Raw genomic sequence first — 21,694 nt, forward strand, 5'->3', positions numbered from 1 at the left:
ATCCAAGACCGGCATTCTGGATGCAACATAACCTTCGATGGAACGGTATCAGAGCGCGCGGGGCTAGCTACCTTGGGCTAGCCTAGTGCTGCCCGCATAGTCGATGCGATGATATCAACGATTGATGCGGAAGGTTGCTAGTGGACCTTCTACGTCACTCCCGTACTCTCGCCCAAGTGCGACACATCAGTCATATTACTATCCTTGTGACGATTCACGGAAGCCAGAGGTCGTGCAGCGGAGTCAAGAGCTCGCCTGCTGCATTGGTTAATGCAGGAAGACAAAAGGACCAATAATTCCGAAAGGGCAGAAATTCTAAAGGATACTCTCACGATCTGACGCAGTGAGCAAGCTTAGAGTCGCCATTGGAACATTCGCCTTGCTGATGCTACATATACATAAGGAACAGTTAGGATGAAATGTGGGTGTTTGGAGATGCTTGTCGCGTGGGTATGGGACTGCTTCTGGTAATACATGACGGAAGTGGGGTCAACCACCATAGTTTTTCAATCGAGGAAGGAGCCGACCGTAGTACTGGCTGATACCAGTACTAAAAAACTCGGAGAAGAGTCAAAGGATCTCGACCGGACAGATCAAACCCCAAACGCAACTGCGATGCCAGCTGCGATCTGACGACGAACAACACTGTGAGGCTCAAAAGCATTGTGATGGGACAGCGTCCTGGGAGATATGTTGACTAGAAAAGTTGACGATTCCAGAAAATCGGGCGCATGGTCTAGGGGTATGATTCTCCCTTCGCACTTATAGAATTGGGAGAGGTCCTGGGTTCAATTCCCAGTGCGTCCATTCCTTTTGCTGATCTGTCTTTGCGCGCATGTCGAAGGGCTATCGCGAGGTTTCATATCGTTTTGACGAAGGAGATAGTCTACCTGAGGAAAATGAAGGCAAGTGAGAGCAATAAGGTATGATACAAGTCCCACAAAGGTGCAAGTAAGTGGACATATATGAGGCACAAGCACCTGAGGAATGAGAATCCGCTAATCCACCCCGGATTCATGACGTATCCGTATACAGAAGATAAACTCCAATTCCATCGCACGACAGCCATCCTATCTGCATGATGCGACCGAGCATACAAACCTGCTGTCCCTTTCCACGACTGGCCGATAGATCACATCTCCAAATGGCTCCCATCCGGCGCTACCTCCGCATCACAAAACATTCCGTGCTCGAAGTGCGCATCTATCTCGACAACCCAGCTCTGGCGCAATCATGGCTACTCAACTCTCGCGATCCCGTACTACCGCGGATCATCGACTCTATACGACCGCTAGTCCTGCCGAAACTGAGAGAAGAAAACGAGAACTCGAAGCGTAAGAGCGGCAAGAAGAAGAAGGGCGTCAGAGATGTTGTTGTGCAAGGTTAGTTAGTAGTTGATTGCGCATCACGACGTGGATGGTTGGCCCTCTTACTGAGTCGATTTTGTGTTTATAGATGATTTTGAAGTCTCCATTTTCTTGACCGAAACATCGACGCATCATGCACTTCTCACGAAACAAAAGACTCTTACGGATAAGCCGCTACTGAAGAGCAATGCCAACAAGCTCACGAGTTGGGCCAACACGAGTGACAATCCGATTCACGTGGATGACGACAAGCCGCCTCAGATATTACAGGAAGAAGACGCCGAGGAAATCAGTCTCGATCAAATCCCTGAAGCGAATGCTTCGCGCAGGAAGCGCGGCAAGAAGGAAGAGTCGATTTTTGTCAATTCAGATGATGAAGATGAGGGGCAAGAAGAGCCGTCTTCGAAACGCAAGAAAGTCACAGATGCCTCTGATCAAGGTCCTACTGATGACAAAAAGAAGCTGAGCTTCAAGACTGCATATGAGGGTTTCAGTATTTATGGCCGAATTTTGTGTCTTATCGTCAAGCGCCGCGGGATCAAGAAGCTAGCCACAGATGCGCCTGCTTCGGGAAGTGAGATGCTTGAGAACTGGGTCAGCACACAGGCTCAGAACGACGGTTTACTTGACGACGACGACCGTTGAGGCGAAATAACAGATGCAAGACTTTGAAATATGGACATCTACATATGTCTTGATGACTTTGAGACCTTTCCATCCGGTGGAGGAGAGGCACCGTCGTTTATGTCTCCTATCACCACGCCCAGAATCCAGCAATTTATGCCAAAGAAGAGCATGCTTGCAAGCCAGAGTCCTGGCACAAAGGTCGACTGTCCGAAAAACTCCAGGGACGCAGCTTGCTGGAGCCATACAGCCTGGTTGGATTTTAGATTGGATCATTGATTCCAAATTAACAGAAGTTGAAAGACTGACCTGACCGACAACCCACAGACCCAGGGCAAGCCAACCCCGTTTCGGCTGACGGAGTAGGGAAGAATCTGGAAGGTAGAAAGGTAGAAACACCATGTACCAGAGGAAATACTGTTATGAAGGAACAATGTCAGCAACAACGGACTACATGGTTGCAAAGTCGAGTGTGCCTACCTGGCTGGTGCAAACTTTGTTGAAGGTAACAAAAGCAAAAGTCTGAGCCAGCATAGTGCTCGCTAGATCCTTCTTCGCCAGCGCCAGAGGAATTGCGACGACGGATAGCAAAAGTTGTGGGACAAACGCCAGGGACTCGATGGCAAATCCTTCCGATGGCCCCATAGCAGACTTGAGATGTAGCAGAGTGTTGTAGACCGAGAAGTTATGGCGGTGATCGATGCGGATGAGGTGGTAGGAGTAGCTGTGTTGCACGAATTCCAGACCGTAGCTGTCGCACCTTGTCAGCCTTCTCATTTCACAGTGACATATCTCACCAGAACTCACAAATTAAGCATGACAAAATTCAACCCCATGAAAGCAATGAGACTGAACAACGCAAGCTGCACACGCTTAGGATGCAGAAAGCCTCGAAGCAGCGACGACGAGCCACTACCGCCATCCCCACCATCCCAAGACCCCACGACCCGTCTATCCAACCACCAGAAAATACTGACAGCGTAAACAAACGGATATATCTTGAAATGCACGCCCAGCCCCAGCAGTAGCCCGGCAGCGACGACCCGCCCATTAAGCACGGCCCACAGCAGCGCAACAACAATAACAGCAAGTAGCCCCTCCGAGCTGCCTCGCGTACTAATGTTCGCCACCATGGGATTCAGTAGCCAGATACTCGCATACTTGAGCGCTGGCTCCCTGCTCATCGGCGCACTCACCCCGCCACCTCTTAAAGTACCCTTCTCAGACCTCAAGGTCAAATAAATCAACCAACCCGTAAGCAAATCCCCCGCGCTGAAAACCACCTTCCCAAAGTCAAACCACCAGCCCCCAGCCCCTGCCCACGACGTCGGCAGCAGCAGCCACGCGAGCAGAGGCGTGTAGCGATAAGTCTCCCGAACATACGGGGACTGGCCGCGTGAGACTGCGCGGGCGGCGTCGGTGAAGACTAGGTAGTCTATGTCTGTGTATTTCAAGGGGGAGTGCGTGTCTTGGTAGCGGCCCCATAGTAGGAGGACTATGCGGAGGGCGGCCGCAGACGTGAAGACTAGGGAAGGGGAAGAGAAGAAGGTGGTAATAAGGGACGTGTTCTTCATTTTCGGGGATTTCTATTGGTCTCCTGGTTGGAGAGATGGGATTTTTTTGCTTGTGCAGTCGGGTATTTGCTAAAACATTTTTGTTATTGTTTGATTATGCATCATGGGGTGGTTTATCTTGTTCGAAGGGGGGCGTCGTTACACTACAAAATACAGGTTGGAGGTGGATCATGTAAAGTCTTGGCATTGGATTTCATGATGCACATTAGTGAGACGTGTATTGCATTGTTTTCTACATGAAATGAACGATATCAATTGTAGCAGTGAACGGACAAGTTGCAAGAGAAGAACAGTCGTCGAAGAGTGATGATCAGCGTCAAGGATTAGGTAGCCAGGACAAGCCCACCATAGTACTAAAGCGGAAGACATCCATAGTATATGCGGCGTCCAGTATAGTTTCAATTCGCAACACCAACTCCCAAACTCATGTTCTGCATAGCAACTTCGTGATTCCTCTTAGCAACAAGCTGAGCATGAGGCATTGTCGGGAAATTGATTAGCGAAGCATTCAGTGAAGTCGACCCAATCGATGACCTTTGCGAATTGTTGCTCCAAGCACGTTGCAATTTAGGTCTTGCCTGCCAGACACTAGCTACAGCTCAGAAAACAAGCAGTGAAGAAAGGACCACTTACCCAGTCGCTCCATGATTTCTTGTGTATAGTGGACACCTCAATCGGACCCTCGACCCTTGTCTGGGCCGAGTACTCAAGGCCTTGATCACCCTTCTTCCAGTTCACAGGGCAACCCTCTCCGTACTCATCTTTGAAAGCAAGTGCGTCTATGACCCTCTGTGTTTCGTCAACACTTCTCCCAACATCGGCATCGCTGACAGTAATATTACGGATTACGCCCTTGGGATCGATGATGAAGAGAGCACGCTCGGCGGCTCCTTGCTCTTCGATGAGCACACCATAGTCGCGGCTGATGCTATGACTACTGTCGCTCACGAGAGGGATGTAAACCCCGCCCAAGCCTCCCTCCAGCTCTCCAGAGTTGTTCCAAGCCTTCAGAGTGAATTGAGAGTGTGAGTCAGTAGATACAAAGACTACAGCGCATGAGCGCGAGTACAGGAATTCCTTCGAGGCGAGCACTGAATGCTTTGATCTCTGTTGGGCAGGTGAACGACCAGGCTCTTGGGAAAAAGAGGAGAGCAACCCAGTGATTGGCACTAGTGTAGGCTTCCAATGAGACTTCTGTGTAGGAAGGTCAATTTGATGTTTGGGACATTGTTGATGGCTCTAGTCTTACCTTTAAATCGTCCGTCCATGACTGCAGTAGCAGTAAAATCGGGAGCCGGCTTACCAACCGCGACAGCATTGCCAATCATCTTTCGTTCGAGTAATGGTAAATACGGGCCGCCAGCATGCAGTAAGGCGAGATTTTGAGCATGCAGAAAGATCAGGATTTACGAAAACCATGATACTTATACCGATACAATTGAGTCTTGACCTTCTTGCCCTCAGCCATCACGCAGGCACGTCATATCATTGCCGTCATGATTTCCGTTTGCGGCTTCGCTACTTGTATGCACAATGGATGCCATCGAGCAGATCGTCGACAAACCGGACATACTGCCCACCTACCTTTCTTTTTTCTGGACTTTGTATCGCCAGTCGGCTACACCTACTTCTAGAGCTCGGAAAGCAATGTGGCTGGCTATGGGCATGTGAGTTCCTGTCCGCGATCCCTACAACGCATCTGTATTGTGACTCGGAAGTATGGTCAAGTGGACAAAGAAGTGAGCTGGTGAGGTAAGGTACAAGAGATGAAGCTACCATATCCGTAGTGCCAAGGCCCAAAAGTCCTGGTCCCTTGCATCCTCCTGCCGAAAGATGGTGGGGTAACATTTCTTTGTTATACGCTCTTCGGCCATTATCAAACAAGATATAATCCCAAGAATACAACCCAGAAATGGGCCAGAAGCGACCTCGAGACGAGACAATGGACGACAACAGACCCCAATCAGAAGAAAGGCGAGAGGAGGCGTCCTCGCCCTTCATGTCCATGTTTGAACAATTCCGCGCCGAGCTGGACGAGCATCACGATCGAAGAGAGCGAATAATCAAAGCTTCGCGTGATGTGACTGCCGCATCCAAAAAGATGTGAGATAGGACACCGAAATCATCAATTGGATGCCTGGTTTTCTCATATGCCAGTCTTGCCATGTCGCGAGTAGCTCCCGGCGGCTGACGAACTTTGGAATTTAGTATCTTCACGTTACAAAGGTATTGAACCACCAAGCACCAAGCAGGTCGAATCACGCATCTCGATTCATCCCATTTCAGGCCAGAGTGAGAGAGAAACACTGACGACCGATACCGAAAAAGAATCCGCAAACTCGCGCAACCCCTACCGCCCCACGTAGCAAAAGGCAACGAACCCTACCACACGATAATCCGCGACCGCTACAGCTCCATCTCCAGCGACCTGCAAGGTCTCAACGCCTACCGATACGCGCGCAACATCACGGGCGGAAATCAAGAATGGATGGAAGCGGCGTCCTTCCAGCACTATCTCGTCACAGGCAGGTTGATCACGTATGACGAGGCACAGCGGCAGTTGGCGGGGTTGGCGGTATCAGGTCAGGGCGGGCTCGTGTTTCTGAGTGTCGAGGATTATCTGCTGGGTATCTTTGATATGACGGGCGAGTTGATGCGGTTCGCCATCACTACTATGGCCACGGACGGGAAATTACCTGCTGTTGCTGCTGCGCAGTCTTTGCCAGACCCAGCAGCAGCAGAAGGCGGCGCCATGGAAGTAGATGCCCCAGAGAGCAAAAGAGATGTCTTGACCGATCTGCGCGCACTGAGAGCGGAACTGGAGGCGCTGGACGTCGGAAAAGGCGGGTCGTTCGCCAGGGACGTCGACAAGAAGATGAACGTCATGCAGACGAGTGTGGAGAAGGTGGAGAAGGCCCTTTATGGTCTTGTGATCCGTGGCAGGGAAAGACCGAAAGGCTGGATGCCGGATCTTGATTCGGGACCGAGGAGAGAGGTCGAGGTGGATGCATGATCGGAGTGAGCGCTGCTGCTGCTGCTGCTGCTGCTGGCGACTTTTGAGTTTCACGACGCACCTGTTATCACTTCTTTCCAAGAAAACCTCTGGGATTCATTTCAGTCTATCAGACGAAGGAAAAGCTACATAAAAAGCAAAGATATCATATATACACATATTTTTCATCAATTGTCGGGGAGACATGACAGCACTGCATATCATCTCCTCTTATAGCCACGATCCGAGGTTCACGTGGATGGCCTTCTTGTTGGAGTAGGCCTCGAGACCGGCCTCGCCCAGCTCGCGTCCGACACCGCTCTGCTTGACACCACCGAAAGGCACGCGGAAGTCCGAGTCGTTGCTGCTGTTGATCCACACCATGCCGGCCTCGATGTTGCGGGCGACTCTGTGCGCCTTGGTGATGTCCTGGGTGAAGACGGCGCTGCCCAGACCGTAAGTGGTGTCGTTTGCGCGCTCGACGGCTTCCTCCTCGGTCTTGAAGCTGGACACGACGACAAAGGGGCCGAAGATCTCCTCGCGGTAGATCTTCATCGAGTCCTTGACGTCGGTGAAGACGGTCGGCGTGACAAAGAAGCCCTTGCCGTTTGCGTTCTTGTGCGGCTCGCCGCCGTAGAGCAGCGTGGCGCCCTCGGACTTGCCGGACTCGATGTAATGCAGCACGCGGTCGTATTGTGCCTTGGTGACCTGAGGACCCTGGAAGGTGTCGTCCTTGAACGGGTCGCCGACGATGCTGGTCGTCTTGACGTGGTCCTTGAACTCGGACACGAACTTGTCGTAGATGCCCTCTTGCACGAGGATACGCGATGTCGCAGTGCAGATCTGGCCCTGGTTGGACATGATGCCGATGTGGGCCCACTTGACGGCTTGCTCGAGATTGGCATCGTCGAAGACGAGCAGAGGTGACTTGCCGCCGGTCTCGAGAGTGATGTTCTTTAGTGTCAACGCTGCCATCTTCATAATCTCCTTTCCGGTGGCGGTAGAGCCGGTGAATGCAACCTTGTGCACGTCAGGGTGCTGTGCGATGGCGGCTCCAGTCACGCGACCGTGGCCGTTGACGATGTTGACAACACCTGGAGGGAAGCCGGCTTCCTTGACCAAGTTGGCAAAGTACAAAATGCTCAGAGGGGTCTGCTCCGCAGGCTTCAGCACAACAGTGTTGGCGCATGCAAGAGCGGGTCCCAGCTTCCACGCGGCCATGGCTAAGGGATAGTTCCACGGGATGATTTGACCGCAGACGCCAATAGGCTCACGGATGGTGTAAGCGAGCTTCGCAGGAGTCGTGTCGATGACCTGGCCGTGGATCTTGTCCGTCCAGCCGGCGTAGTACTTCAATGTGCTGATGACCTCGCTGAGATCCTCGTCGCGTGCGACGGTGAAGGGCTTGCCGTTGTCCATGGTCTCAATCGTGGCGAGCACGTCTCTGTGCTGCTCGACCAGAGCGGCCAGCTTGTGCATCAAGTCTCCGCGGTCGCTGGATCCCATGTCTCTCCAGGCGCCCTTTCCTGCAGCCTTTGCGGCGGCCACGGCCTTGTCGACATCCTCGGGCTCGGCAGCTTCGACAGAGCAGATCTCGGATTCGTCTCTGTGTGGATCTGTCAGACAGCGATTCGATACTGCGGCTTTCAAGCATGACTTACGCTGGGTTGATGCTAGTGACCTTGTCTCCTTTGCTGGACTTTACCCATTCATTGTTGATGAACAGACCGGTGGGTTGAGTCCACTTGATCCCATTGGGAGCGGTGATCTCGACGGAAAGGTCAGACATGGCTCGATGTGCAACACTAAATGCTCTGTGAGATGGGAGTGAGCAACTTTTGGGAGCACTGAAGAATAGAGCTCTAGGGACTGCTACGAATGGACGAAGAAGTGAGGAATACATCAAGGCCAAACATCAGCGCAGTCCATCCAGGTATATGTAGTAGTGGGGTCAGGACACGCTGAAGGAATATCCGTTGCTAATTCTTGCTGATAAGAGCCCCGCCATGAATCCCTCCATAATCTGTCTATTAGATAATGATCGCAGCCTGCTTGATGCTGGTAGACAAGAGTGCCGGCGGGGAATTTGTGACGAGTCACAATGCGAGCTATCAAGCCTCATGCCGACTTGAAAAACCCCTCATCTTTCCCCGCGCATCTTACCTTGACTCGCTACGATAAGCCGTATGGGGAATGCTGAAGCGAAGCGCTGTTGCTCGGTCCGCATGTTGCTCGGTCCGCAGAGTGATCTTTGGCCGCAGTGATCTCTGCCAGGTTACCCAGCACATGGGTATGGCGACAACCTCGACAGCAGAGCTGACTAATGGGACGGCAGATCTGTTAAGGTCACCCACCTGGATATATTGCCCAGCCATGTCCAATACGAATGTAGGCAACAACGAGGTGCGTCTCAACCCACTTCATTTACCTCCTTCCCTCCAGTCGATCTTCTCACATGTCTCGGTCGGGTGGAGTGCTGCAGATGCCTGGCTCCCCGTCGTGCAATACCCTCGGGTATGGATGTTCGATGTTCCGATGATGGTGAAGAAGCAGATCCGACCTCGCCTGGAGTTGAAGCGCGAGTGTCGAATGACGCCTGATGAAAGAGGAGTTGCCTGCACGGCTATGTGCCTTTGATTGACCGGGAGACGATGCGACTGCACATCGTGATGACCGGGGATTCTACCTTTACACGGATGGAATCAATTGGTTCGGGTCGGATCGCGGTGAACCTTTCAATTCTTACATACTGCCAGGAACCTATCTGGACTGGAGGAAAAAATGCTCTGGTTCCTCGATTACCGAAAGCGGAATCTAGAGGTCATCAGACTTGTTCGAGGAGTGCGGCTCCACGATGATGATACGTCGATGGTTCTCCCACAATTACATGTTCGTAAGACATTGGTAAGGTACTGTGCTGTGATTCAGACCAGAAAGTCACGGCGATTGCCTTCCAGGTCAAAAAATGTGAAGAATGGTTTGAAGCAGAAGACTGCATTTGAAACACGTCAAGCAGTTAGACCGACCAACGTAGCTACGACGGGTCGAGGGAGTAGACACTCTGTAATTCACTGCAACGTACAACGCCTCAGAGGATATCTGGCCGTCAGAGTCAAGGGATGCCTCTTAGGAAGACACAAGGCATCCGACCATGATCGAATAGGACGTTGCGCATTTTAATAGGATGTTGCGTATTCTTGTCCGTTTGGGTGATGTCTTCGCTGCGCGTTCTGGTGCTTGTACATGTCCTATACAAAGTTACTTCTGGGTCGTTACCTTACTAGTGCTTCTCTGTTCACGCCTGCCTGCTGTACTGGAGCACTATTATGTACCTGCTCATACTCGAGGTCTTTCACAATTTTGTCTCGACACAATCAACCGACATTGTTCATTCTTCGCTATATGCGATACAGTATGGCTCCATCCAGATTCATTCCAGTATGCCCCGCAGCTATTCCCGGCTCTATCTGCCCCACTATTGACTTCCCACCTTTCACAGTCATAGTCAGTCACAGTCACAGCTAGGTAGCCAAAGTTTGTCGCCGTTCGTGAAACCCTAGCATTGCTGCGTCATGCATGTTGCAACAAACTTCCATCCTCACTAAGCCATTTCACTATAACATAAGATCAATTGCGCGCGCAGAAGCGTCTTTTTGCAATCAGTCTCGATTCCAAGATGGCGAACGGAACCATGTCGGACGGTGCTGCTGATCAAGTCCCAGAGGGCATCTTCTCTCTGCTGGATACCGACTTGTACAAGCTCACGATGCAATGCGCCGTCTTGAAGTACTTCCCAGACGTTGGTAAGCCCAAGGCACAGGACCCGCACGGCTGTGTGACAGCTTGTTGACCTGAAACAGATGTCGCATACAAGTTCACCAACCGGACGCATGACATGAGACTGAACCGCGCCGCCTACGACTGGTTGAAGGAGCAGATAGCAAAGTTGGAGAAAGTCAGGCTGTCTCCGGAAGAGTTTGACTTCCTCAAGGCCTCTTGTCCCTACTTCAGCTCAGAATATCTTGACTTCCTCAAGGATTTCCGCCTCTATCCGAGTGAGCAGGTCAAGTTGACCTTTGAACCCCTGGAACCTACGGACACACTGAGCCCATCAGACAAGGGAGAAGTTTCATTGTCAGTAAAGGGAAAGTGGTTGCAGACCATACTGTACGAGATCCCGCTTCTCGCCTTGACGTCCGAAGCGTATTTCAAGTTCTGTGACACGGACTGGGATCACTCTGGACAAAGAGAAAATGCAAAGGAGAAGGGACTGAGATTGCTCGAGGCCGGTTGCGCCTTTTCCGAGTTTGGAAGCAGAAGGAGGAGGGACTACAAGACACACAATCTGGTCATGCAAGGATTGAACGACGCGAAAACTGAGGGCGCCAAGCGAGGCTATAGAGGCACCTGGGCTGGAACCAGCAATGTCCATTTCGCCATGAAGTATGGAGTCGCTCCCGTCGGTACAGTGGCTCACGAGTGGTTTATGGGTATCGCCGCCATCACCAACGACTACAAGAAGGCCAACGAAACTGCTCTACAATACTGGACCGGCACTTTTGGCAGAGGTGTGCTCAGCATTGCCTTGACCGACACGTTTGGTACACCGAACTTCCTCGGCGCCTTCAAACAACCAGTGCCACCAGGTAACTCACTGGACCCGTCGCGAGACATGCCCAACCCGAGCTATGCTGAAGCATGGACTGGCGTTCGACAGGACTCGGGCGATCCGGAAGAGTTCATCAAGAGGATGCGTGCATTTTACGATGGGCAGAACATCGTCACTCCCAAGACCATTGTCTTTTCTGATTCGCTGAATGTGGAACGATGCATTGAGTACTTGCATATGACGCAGGCTGCCAAACTCACCCCGAGCTTCGGTGTCGGCACATACTTTACCAATGACTTCGTCAGGAAGAGCAATGGAGAAAAGAGCGTACCGCTCAACATCGTCATCAAGCTGAGCGAGGCTGCAGGCAGATCATGCATCAAGATCTCGGACAACCTCGGTAAAAACATGGGTCCCCAAGAGTTGGTTGAGGCAACAAAGAAAGAACTCGGTTATGAGGAAAAGTTCTGGGAAGGTGGCGATGAGACCAAGCGATGGGACAAGGCATAGGAGAGGCGACGATAGACAAGAATGCGTGTGGCTCAGACAATGATGAGCACGGCGGAGAGGCTCCGAGATGGCAGTATACCCACTTTGTAGATCAATGATTTAGACACGGTGATGAATTTAGAAACATTAACAGCACATGACTCCGATCGTTTTTGCTTATCCTCTGTCGCAGTATTGTGTGGGAAGGATGATAGTGATGATGCTGATCCTGGATGAAAGCCAGACATATCTGCTGGGCGGCTGGGGCGAAGATGACCTGATGAGGACACCACACCGAGTCACCGTAAGCGCGCATCTTTCGTGCTGCTTTCGAAAGAATGCAATGTCCATCGTGAGCTACCTTGGTCAGTCCATGACATATCACTGACCTGATCGTGGCGAAATATACTCACGCTTCAAACTAACGATTTACAGGCAGTCACATATAAAAAGTACAATACGAGCAAATGATGTAACCCACAACACTACGACATCTACGATATCCTAGAAGAAGAAAAGGCGATCTCTGTAGCGCAGCGTGAAGTAGCTTAGTCCATCTCACCGTACAAGCACCACACAATATCCGTCTGCCTTGCGGCGACTCTACTGTATGAAACAAGAATAGAAACAGATGTACCAGGCTGAGCATTTGCGGTTCGCGCTAAGCGATAATGATGCCAGCACCGAGTACAGTGCCTTTACCCTTTTTCCTGCTCGTAAAAGAGCCAATCCCGAGGCCCCGGAGCTTCTTTGCTGCCGCCTGTGCTGGACTTTGTCTCTTACGGGAAAGGTAGGTTAAGGTTCTACAAGTTCAGGGGTCTGATAGGGGTTCGAGCGCTTGTGTTCCTGTGTCGTTCGCTGTTGGCTGCTTGCGCTTAGAGTAAGGTACCTCTTAGTCTGGAGAAGAAGGAGGGCGATGGCGAGGGCGAGAGCGTAGGAGCGAAGGCGAGAGAGCGAAAACAGGGTCAAGGCTCAGGTTGCAGCAGGTGCAGCAGGTGCCGCAGGCGGGCGTGCACTGACCGGGTTCTGTTTTGAGTTCGCGGCAGGGCTGGATTTAGGTTTAGACGCGCAACGAAACACGACCTCCTTGAATCGTGCCTGTACCTGTTCCTGTACCTGTCGTACCTGCCTTTTACTGTTTGCTCTTTCCTGCTATTAATGCTATATCCCAATCCTACTTTCTGTTTTTGGTTTTTTTTCTCGTTGTATATTGAACATTGTTTTTGCTTAAGAAACATATCATCTCAAAAGTCTTCTTGTCTCTCTGTTGTCGTCTTCGTTCTCATTGCTGGTCAAAGAACATCATCGACCCCCTTTTTTTAGCTTGTCGTAAACATGGCTGTAAGCTCAACATATTCTTGCTGTCGCAGCGCTGGATATTGATTCTTCTCACAGTACAACGGTTATGGCAACTCGAATCCGTATGCTTCGGACAACTATGATACCCCTCCGACATATCGTATGTCTATCTCTTGCATGTTACCAGGACTCGATGCTAATCATCAAACCTCAGGCCCTACGGCAGACCTCGAGATGCAACCCATCCAGAACAACAATAACAACCCCTTCGACGACCCATATTCTGAGCGAGGCGCTACCCCAAAAGACCCCAATGCAATCCTGAACAGCTGCCGTGATGTCGGCAAAGCAATCGACGAACTCGACTCACGACTGACGGACCTGCAGCGCGTGCAGCGCCAATTCACCGCCGGCACGGGATCAACCAACAAGGAAATCGACGCCATGGGTGCAGACATCATGTCGACATACCGCTCGCTCGCCGACCGCGTCAGGAAGATCAAGTCGCAACCAGAGGCACGACAGCCGCGCAACGAACCTCAGGTCAACGCTCTTGACCGCAGGATCCGCAAGGCCATCAACAACTTCCAGACGGTCGAGTCGCAATTCCGAAGAGAAGTGCAGGAGCAGCAGCGTAGACAATATCTTATTGTCAACCCCGATGCGTCGGAGGAAGAGATCCGCGAGGCCACTGAAGCCGGCGGCGACACTCAGATCTTCCAGCAGGCTCTGATGAACGCAGACCGACGAGGACAGGCCCAGAGCACTCTGCGCAACGTCCAACAGCGACACGACGCTATCCAGCAGATCGAGAAGACCATGATGGAGTTGGCACAGCTGTTCCAGGATCTCGATGCCATTGTTGTGCAACAGGAGCCCTTGATCCAGAACATCGAAGAAAAGGCCGAGGAGACCAACACTCACATGGTCCAAGCCAACGAGCATCTTGGTGTTGCCACAGAGAAGGCGCGCTCTGCCAGGAGAAAGAAGTGGTGGTGTCTGCTTATTTGCATTGCAATTCTCGTCATCATTGCTCTGATCATCATCATCTGGTACTTTACCACTCACTGAGCGACTGAAAACTACAACGTCTTTGGAGGTGAAATTTGTCTGGATTGTTTATGTTACACTTTCACAGCTGACCCATTTCTCCAGGCTCACTGCACTCATCATTGCATCCGCACCAATCCACTCGCAACACTTGTTACTATCCTCATCCTTTTGGGATCTTCTCATTTGTCTTCACTAGCATCGGCATGGCGTTTTTGGATGAAATGAAGGAGAAAGGGGAACAGACACGACTGGCTCGCTCAACCCTTTTTCTTTACCTTTTTTCTCTTGTTTCCCTTTTCTTTTTTTGTTTCTCATGTCTGCTAATGTACGCCTTCTGTGTGAGGCGTTTTTCTGTTTTTGAGAAGGAGAGACTTGACTTTGGTAGAAGTCGTAGAGATAGAATGCAATACCAATCAATCCAAATCGAATCACAAAAAAGTTCAATCGATCCAGAAGATTTCGTCTCCCTCGGTTTCGCTATCATCTTGACTCTGATCCTCGTGTCGACGATCAGCTTCATATCGTTGATGCTCGTCATCGTCGTCGGTGTTCTCTGCGTCGTCGTTGTGTTGACCATGTCCAGCTAGCTCTTCGTGTCCCTCGGTATCAAGAACCTCGTAGTACTCGTCTTCATCGTCCCATTGTGGATTGTCTGTACGGCGTTCTTCGTCGTCCTCCTCGTCAGAACCAGCAGCAGCAGCGGCGGCGGCAGCGGCAGTCTGAACACGACGACTCCCATGACTCAGTGGAGAGTCGACGACGACAGCAGACATGACACAACGATGACCAGTTGCCGCGGACAAAGCGAGAGCATCGCGGCGCGCTCTAGCAGAGTCAATAGCAGTACCAGACGACGACCACTCAGACCCCAACCCGATACTCACAGCTTTCCTCTGCATTCTCTTCTCAGCAAGCAAGACGGCATCCCCATCGACCCCTCCTCCCGCACCGCCCACGACAGGCCCCATTAGACTCCATCTCAGACCAGCCAGGAAGGCGTCTCCGAGAGCACGCAAACAGGCGTCGTCGACGCGCAGGCGCACACCTGCGTCATTGGTGATGACATAGGCGAAGAAGCCGGCTAGATGAGCCCATCGAGACGGCGAGTCTGCGTCGAGGGTTATATCCCAGCCCTGGACGACGTCGGAGACGAGCTTGGTGATCATGAGCGCGGGCGTCAAGGCGGTGGCTCCGAAGAGGAGCAGGAGCGAGGCGAGGCCTTCTGTCACGCGGTGGTCGAGAGATACGGGGGCTTGCTTGAGGTGTTTGCGCAGCTTGGGCAGGCCGACGCGGTTCGTGCCGATGCAGTCTAGTTGCATGGCTGCGGACATGACGGGGCTGGCGGAGACGTGATGCAGGAGCTCGTCGATGTGCATGTCGCGTAGGATGGCGGAAGGAGGGATCGTGGCCCAGATTAGGCGTTCGCATTTGCCGACGTAGTTCCAGGCGCCTTTGGTGAAGACGCGTTTGTTGGTCAGCTCTTTGTGGTATGGAGGTGGGTAGTAGGCGGTGCCGAGTTTCTCGGCGTTGATTAAGCTGATGTGTATGTTTCGTTTACCTGCTTGCACGCCTTTCAGAGCGAGACGGATGATCCAGAAGAGCTCTGTGGCAGTGCTGACGAATGGCGACGCGACGGGGTTGCGGTTCATGTGGTTCTCAATCTCCGAGAACAGGACGGGGTCACTGCAATGTGGAGCTTGTGCGATGGGGCTGTTGCAGGTGATATATCGACCAGCTACGAAGCCTTGGGGTCCGTTCAAGCCTTGATTGGTGGCATCGTAGCATCGAAAAAGAATCGCAGGTAGAGGAGGATGGGCTTCTTGCTCGGTAATGGTCCTATACTGATAGGACTGATCGACATGTTGGCCAATCAGACGAGGTCCAACTCGCACGAAGAGCGGTGGGTCGGGCTTCGGGGTCTGAGCCCTGGCAATTGGGATCTGGCTTTGGATGTGTCGGTCGATGCTCTGGAGAGGCGAATTATGCGACTTTTTGGCAGAACGCGACGGTTGACGAGCAACACTAGGACGACTTGCAATAGTAGTCTTTGGCCTCACTGGTGTAGGGGGCGATCTGCCTGCTGGTGACGATAGCGACAGTGATGCCAATTGTGGTAGAACTGGGGATCTGGAGCTTGTGATTCTGCGGATGAGGTCAACAAGCTCGGCCTTGCTCTCTGGTGGCATGGGAGTCGTAGTCGCTCTCTGCCATGGTTTGGACATGGGGTCTTTCATTCGTTCATGATACTGTGTAGAGATCGTGCTCTTGGGCAATCCCCTATGAAACCCTTTTGCTTGCCAATCATCTGCGAAGAAGACGTTGAAGACTGAGGTAGTTTCTGTCCAAGTCAAGCTGTATTCCTCGACAAGGACTATCAATGCCTGGCGGTGGACTATATGCCATGAGAATTTGCACTCATCTCTTCTGTCGTCTGCTCTCTCTACACCTCTCATCCTGTTCAAATTCTTCATTCTCTGCGTACGTGATATGCTGGGCGACACTGGGTTTGATGGGCGGACGTCATGTAAATCAAAATCATACTGCGGAGGCGCATACGAGATGCGCGATTTGACTCTTGTCATGGTGAGGAAACAAAGCAAAGAGATATTAAGGAAGAGACGAACTGTAGAGATGGCCAAAGGGGTGGATGTAGCAGAAACAGAAGTGGAGTCAGAGACAGGTGAGCAGAGGGTGGCGCCAAGCCAGTCTATATCAATGGATCTGACAAGATCACCATGGAAGAAGTGAGGTCCCTGAACCTGTACTACTTCACGTAACTTTCCCACTTACTTTTGCATTCCAGTTCAAGCTGATGGATGCCTCGTTTTGTTGTGATTACGGTAGTCCATTCGCATCGAAAGTTGCTAGATAGACCAATACCCGCATCGGAGATCATGCGAATCGTTATCTTGAAGCCGTCTCACACCAGCACGCGATGCACTCACTCAAGCCTCATGCTATGAAAGCATCGGGGGGATGTTCACAAGACGTAAGCTCGCAAGAAGCCCAGCTGCACCTACACTTGAGCCATGCATGTCACAAGACAAACTCCCGCACCAGAACTAACCCCGGGCAAAGTCGTAGCCGTTTTTGGAGTCTTGAGCCCGTGTTAGAGGTCTTGTGTATGCGCGGGTATCGACCTCATACTGGCTTCTGAGTGCTCTTCGAGTCGAGGAGGGGTACTCATGGAGGTCCAAGTCTTGTTGTTCTTTCTCCATCCTATGACATGAAGGTATACGACTAGAAGGCTAGCTGGCAAACTGCAAGACTCAGATGATAGCAGCTAAGTCCATGAGACAAGACCGAGACCGCACGTGTTTTGTCAGATCTGCCTGGCTGAGTCACCTTACCGTTACCGGAAGTATCTTAGGAGGCTGGGGCTACCCGGCAAGGCTCTTCACACCGCATCGTCTTTGTATCATTGAGGGACATGTAGGAAGCACATTCAACGACTAAGACTGAGGGACACAGAGGAATTAAAGGTATGAGTTCCAGTAAGTGTTATTCCAAAGCTCGACCTCGACCTCGGAGTGACGTCGCGCATCAACAGCGCGGCGAGCCCTAACCGTCCCTTCCATGACCACGCCTCCGCAATCCCTCCTCGAACAATAATTCCACCAAGGTACCTCTCACCTCAAACGACCCCAACTAACTACCTTGATCACAATGAGCGAGGAATCCATACCCTTCCTCCTCTCGCTAATAAACAAAACCCTCCGAGTCCACACTACCGACACACGAATCTTCGTGGGCTCAATGAAATGCACCGACAAGGTATATATATATATGTCCCCACCCTCAACCCCCACCTCTACCTGGCACCCTACATTCATACTCACGAAAAGCAAAGGATCGTAACATCATCCTCTCTCTGACGCACGAATACCGCCACCCCCCAGCATCAGCGGTGCAGCAAGCCGCAGCCGCAGCAGTAGCGGCCGCGCACCCTCGACAGACGAATATCAAAGTCGATATGATTAGACGATTTGTCGGGCTTGTGGTTGTGCCCGGGCAGTATATCACTAAGATTGAGGTCGAGGAATGAGATGCAGAGATATGGGAAGCGGAAGCTACAGAACAGGAATTTTGCAAGACGCTTGCAGGCCATGGGCAGATGGGGACGCATGAAATGGGCATCGGTATTGATGTGGCATCTTGAATAGAGGTCTTGAGGTGGCAAAGGGAATGAAGACTGCTGCGCGCATTCTCATTCGCGAGAGGGAGGTGAGCTTCTCCAATAGGACCCCTGAGTGCTGCTGTGGGGCTAGACTATCCCAGAGGGGTTTGGCCGACATGACAGCCTGGCGCGCATTCCGCGTCCTGAGAGCACTTCGATTACGCTGCCTGGACGCCCACCTGTATGCTGCAGAGGCTATGACTGACGATCTGCGGCGTTGCAGTACGGAAGACAACCTCTAGTACGATACAGCCCTCTGAGCATAATCCGTGGGGAGTACAGCACGGACCCAATGTCACGATCACAGCTCAGAGCAAGGACCCAGGAGAGCCACCACGCGAACACGCCGGACCATCGGAAGCCCCAAAGTCGATCCAGGATATGCGTAGGTCGGAGACAAAAGGCATAAGCATGCTAGCACAATCTACATCTACAACCCTCGAGACAAGAACGATATCCGCATCGGAGGGAGCAAAGCGAAGCTTGCATCCGACCAAGAACTGAATTCTCCGCGATGATGTTCATTCTCTTCACCTCCCTACCTCCCTCTCTCTGCCCGTCTCGCCCTCCCCCTAGCCTTTTACAAAATCAAGGAGACAGCCCAACGCCGCACTCAGGACCTCCCATGCCAGTGCCCGTGTTAGCTTCATGTATGCATCAATTTCTCGCTCCGTTTCTTGTGCTTTGTTGTTCTCTATCGATCAGGTCAAGCCTTCCTATGCTTGCATCCATCGATGTCAAAGTTAGCTTCTTGAGAGGGGCTGTTCTTGGGCGTGGAGCTAACTCTCGTTGGACGCTCAATTGCTGTGGCTTGGCTAGGCTGGGAAGTTCGCTCCCTCTTCGCTTGAATGCACGTGATGACGCAGCATTGCCAAATTGCTGAAAACAAATAGAGTGTGACCAGTCGACCGGGTCTTCGTATTCGTAGTGCGCGTTTTTCTCTTCCTTGGTGTCTAAGTATGTATACAGCCGATGGCTCGCCACCGATCATAGCTTGACACCCCAGACTCCTCTGCCACCGACAGCGCCCAGCCAATCGCCACCCTGGCCCGTCAGAGCACTCTGTGGTGCCCAGCTGATGTTGTTGACCTCGTAGTCGCATCGCCAGCTGGCCGATGGTCCCTTTGCTTGCGAGTCCCCGTGTGCGCTGCCACCATTGACGCCTGTGCTATTGCTGGCGTTCAAGAGGTCCCAGACCAGGACCAGGGAGTCGTCTGCACCACTGGCGAGCATGCCCCGGCGACTGGGGTTCCATTCGATCGAGTTGAGCGCGGCTGCGTGACCTCGTAGCTCCAAAAGAGCAGTGCCTGGCTGTCGCGCGTCGAGGATTCGTATGACGTTGGAATCCGCGGCGAAAGTGGCTAGGAGATGCGCATCGTGAGGCGAAGCAGCCAGTCGAAGAAGTGGTGGCGCAGTCGACAGTGTATGCGAAGGTTTCGTGGGCGAAGTCGGAACTCCGGGAGGTGATACTGTGAGGTGAAACGAGTCAGAGCCGAGTCAATTGTCGAGGAACTTTGTTGCACATACCTTTGTCGACCTTCTCGGTCTTGTCCGACGGCTCATAGATGATGGTACTATGCTCAAGACTCCGCAGATCGAACATCCTCACGCTACCATCTGCGCCGCAACTCACAAACACGTCGATGCTGCCAGCGCAGAAGCGCACGTCGAAGACTTCTTTGTCGTGCGCAATCAATTGCGTCTTGGCTGTAAGGGTCGGGATATCCCAGATGGTGCAGGTAGTGTCGATACTGGAGGTGATGATAAGCTTGGGGGACAGAGTGTTCCAGTCTAGAGAAGTCAAAGGAGCAGTGTGCTCAGGCGTCTTGGAATTCGACAAGAGTGCCAAGGGTTGTAGCTTCTGAGCAACAGGGTCGCGCTGGTTGACGGCTGACGAGCGGTTGATGTTGTTGCTTATGGCTGATTGATGAGACTGCGGCAGGGACCATAGTCGCAAGTGGTCTCCCGACGTGGCTAGGAGGTCAGTTGACTGTTTGGACGAGGACGGAGGTTCCCACGATATGCGAGTCACGGGGTACGCGCAGGTGGCCTCGGCGACCTTGACAAAGTCGAGAGCATAAGGTGGAGCGCCAGGGCTCGTGACTTCTTGGGGTACAACCTGAGTGTCGACGATTTGGATCTTGAAAGAACAAGGTTAGCGTGCAATTGCAGTTGTTCATTGACAAGCATAAGTCTCTCACAAAGTTATGCGGGTCTTCGAGATAACTGGCCACTGCCATTTTGCCACATCCATTCCCGTTGTGTACAGGCCATTTGCACCAGTCAAAGGCGTAGGTCGCCCACGGAGCTTGGTAATTGCATTTCGTCTGCGACGGGGGGTGGTCGAAGACGTGATTTGTGCTGTAAGAGTCATGGCTATAATCTCCCTGGGTTCTAGGTCTGATATCGGAAAGACCTAGGGGAGAATGTGACATTGCCATGTTGGGCGTCTGAGGACTGTATGACTTTATCGGTGTCGTGGCAGAGAAGGGAATGTACTTTTGGTCCATGCCAGCAGGACTGGATCTCGAGTGACTGTGTGACGAGCCGAGGGTGGGACGGGCAGAAGGGCTGTACTGTTGAGCATTGGTGTTGAGGGGAGGCATGGTAGGCACTGTCCTGGACGCCGTGTAAGTTGTCGTCGAGGGCGATCTGCTACTCGAAGCGCCTGTGCCTGTAGCTGTGCCCGCGCCTGCACCACTGCCCGGTTGCAATATACCTGGCACGTTGGAAGAGTTGGACGAAGTGGGTGAAGTAAAACTTTGGCCCTGAGGAGTTGCTTGTTGCAGGAGAATGTTTGGGCCCGTCCCTGAAGGGTAACCTTCTTCTCGTGGGGCAGTTGACTGTGAATGCGATTGCGACTGAAGCTGAGCCTGAGACTGTTGTGATGGCGGCGATGCGTAGGGATTCATTCTCTGGTTGTGTCCAAAGTCACTCAGATGCAGCTCACCAGGACTGCGGTCGTAATCGTGGGCCGACTTCTTTGGCGTCTCGAAGGCTGGCGCATTCTGCGACAAGCCGCCAGACATTGGCGCTGACCGAGAAGGTAGAGTGAATGTGGGTTGTTGTGATGTCGAAAGCGTGTTCCTGCTGTCGATGGCGAAACCTGGACCTGCTCCTGCTGTTTTTGGTGCTCCTGCTGTTCTGGGAGCTGCTGCTGCTGTCGCTGTTGCAGTTTTGAGCCCGAACCTGTCAGAGGGAGTGCGTGTATCAACAACAACCTTAAGCTGGTGCTCGTTAAGGGTATGAGTGCTCGATTGCGACAACGCGGGTTGCGGGGATGTGTTGGGTCTGACGCCGAGATTGGGCGACGCGATGGCTCCAAGCGTCTGGCCTCCTTGCAAGATACCCGCCGCCGTACTCCTATCCGATGCTGTTTTCGTGGGTTTCGTCTTAGACGGCATGTGGTTCGAGACTCGATTCTTTGGTATGAGTGTGTATGTCCCTTGTTCCAGTCTACCGTCACTCAACTTCTCGATTCTCGATATGCCTCTCTGTCTAGCTGCAGTC

General features: G+C 52.3%; 9 protein-coding genes across 12 annotated transcripts; 4 read left to right on the forward strand and 5 right to left on the reverse strand.

Annotated features, from left to right (window-relative positions):
• Positions 1-1,144: 1,144 nt before the first annotated feature.
• AAFC00_006401 (uncharacterized protein) lies at positions 1,145-2,012 on the forward strand (the record flags this gene model as incomplete). The annotated part of the gene is made up of 2 exons (XM_069346351.1): positions 1,145-1,382; positions 1,456-2,012. 2 exons carry the CDS (start codon positions 1,145-1,147, stop codon positions 2,010-2,012), a joined length of 795 nt encoding a protein of 264 aa, XP_069197562.1.
• A 38-nt stretch (positions 2,013-2,050) lies between these two features.
• AAFC00_006402 (uncharacterized protein) lies at positions 2,051-3,565 on the reverse strand (the record flags this gene model as incomplete). Its single annotated transcript, XM_069346352.1, has 4 exons — positions 2,051-2,242; positions 2,301-2,408; positions 2,472-2,742; positions 2,799-3,565. The coding sequence occupies 4 exons, from the start codon at positions 3,563-3,565 to the stop codon at positions 2,051-2,053; spliced, it is 1,338 nt and encodes a 445-aa protein (XP_069197563.1).
• A 588-nt stretch (positions 3,566-4,153) lies between these two features.
• Positions 4,154-4,883, reverse strand: AAFC00_006403 (uncharacterized protein; the record flags this gene model as incomplete). Its single annotated transcript, XM_069348420.1, has 2 exons — positions 4,154-4,759; positions 4,815-4,883. The coding sequence occupies 2 exons, from the start codon at positions 4,881-4,883 to the stop codon at positions 4,154-4,156; spliced, it is 675 nt and encodes a 224-aa protein (XP_069197564.1).
• Positions 4,884-5,477: 594 nt separating this feature from the next.
• AAFC00_006404 (uncharacterized protein) lies at positions 5,478-6,578 on the forward strand (the record flags this gene model as incomplete). Its single annotated transcript, XM_069346353.1, has 2 exons — positions 5,478-5,668; positions 5,894-6,578. The coding sequence occupies 2 exons, from the start codon at positions 5,478-5,480 to the stop codon at positions 6,576-6,578; spliced, it is 876 nt and encodes a 291-aa protein (XP_069197565.1).
• Positions 6,579-6,788: 210 nt separating this feature from the next.
• Positions 6,789-8,460, reverse strand: AAFC00_006405 (uncharacterized protein; the record flags this gene model as incomplete). 2 transcript variants are annotated; one of them, XM_069346355.1, is made up of 2 exons in its annotated part: positions 6,789-8,163; positions 8,219-8,460. In XM_069346355.1, the coding sequence occupies 2 exons, from the start codon at positions 8,458-8,460 to the stop codon at positions 6,789-6,791; spliced, it is 1,617 nt and encodes a 538-aa protein (XP_069197567.1). The 2 variants fall into 2 exon arrangements, with proteins under 2 accessions (XP_069197567.1, XP_069197566.1); XM_069346354.1 differs by having other exon boundaries at positions 8,219-8,346.
• A 1,773-nt stretch (positions 8,461-10,233) lies between these two features.
• AAFC00_006406 (uncharacterized protein) lies at positions 10,234-11,676 on the forward strand (the record flags this gene model as incomplete). The annotated part of the gene is made up of 2 exons (XM_069346356.1): positions 10,234-10,360; positions 10,418-11,676. The coding sequence occupies 2 exons, from the start codon at positions 10,234-10,236 to the stop codon at positions 11,674-11,676; spliced, it is 1,386 nt and encodes a 461-aa protein (XP_069197568.1).
• A 1,314-nt stretch (positions 11,677-12,990) lies between these two features.
• On the forward strand, positions 12,991-14,025 carry AAFC00_006407 (uncharacterized protein; the record flags this gene model as incomplete). The annotated part of the gene is made up of 3 exons (XM_069346357.1): positions 12,991-12,996; positions 13,051-13,114; positions 13,169-14,025. The coding sequence occupies 3 exons, from the start codon at positions 12,991-12,993 to the stop codon at positions 14,023-14,025; spliced, it is 927 nt and encodes a 308-aa protein (XP_069197569.1).
• Positions 14,026-14,447: 422 nt separating this feature from the next.
• On the reverse strand, positions 14,448-16,478 carry AAFC00_006408 (uncharacterized protein; the record flags this gene model as incomplete). 2 transcript variants are annotated; one of them, XM_069346358.1, is made up of 1 exon in its annotated part: positions 14,448-16,478. In XM_069346358.1, one exon carries the CDS (start codon positions 16,476-16,478, stop codon positions 14,448-14,450), a length of 2,031 nt encoding a protein of 676 aa, XP_069197570.1. The 2 variants fall into 2 exon arrangements, with proteins under 2 accessions (XP_069197570.1, XP_069197571.1); XM_069346359.1 differs by having other exon boundaries at positions 14,448-16,229.
• A 2,693-nt stretch (positions 16,479-19,171) lies between these two features.
• On the reverse strand, positions 19,172-21,588 carry AAFC00_006409 (uncharacterized protein; the record flags this gene model as incomplete). 2 transcript variants are annotated; one of them, XM_069346361.1, is made up of 3 exons in its annotated part: positions 19,172-19,653; positions 19,712-20,324; positions 20,386-21,588. In XM_069346361.1, the coding sequence occupies 3 exons, from the start codon at positions 21,586-21,588 to the stop codon at positions 19,172-19,174; spliced, it is 2,298 nt and encodes a 765-aa protein (XP_069197573.1). The 2 variants fall into 2 exon arrangements, with proteins under 2 accessions (XP_069197573.1, XP_069197572.1); XM_069346360.1 differs by having other exon boundaries at positions 20,386-21,213.
• Between the last annotated feature and the right edge of the window lie 106 nt (positions 21,589-21,694).

Source organism: Neodothiora populina (assembly GCF_041146345.1).
Source record: "Neodothiora populina strain CPC 39397 chromosome Unknown canker_contig_7, whole genome shotgun sequence".
Taxonomy (NCBI): domain Eukaryota; kingdom Fungi; phylum Ascomycota; class Dothideomycetes; order Dothideales; family Dothioraceae; genus Neodothiora; species Neodothiora populina.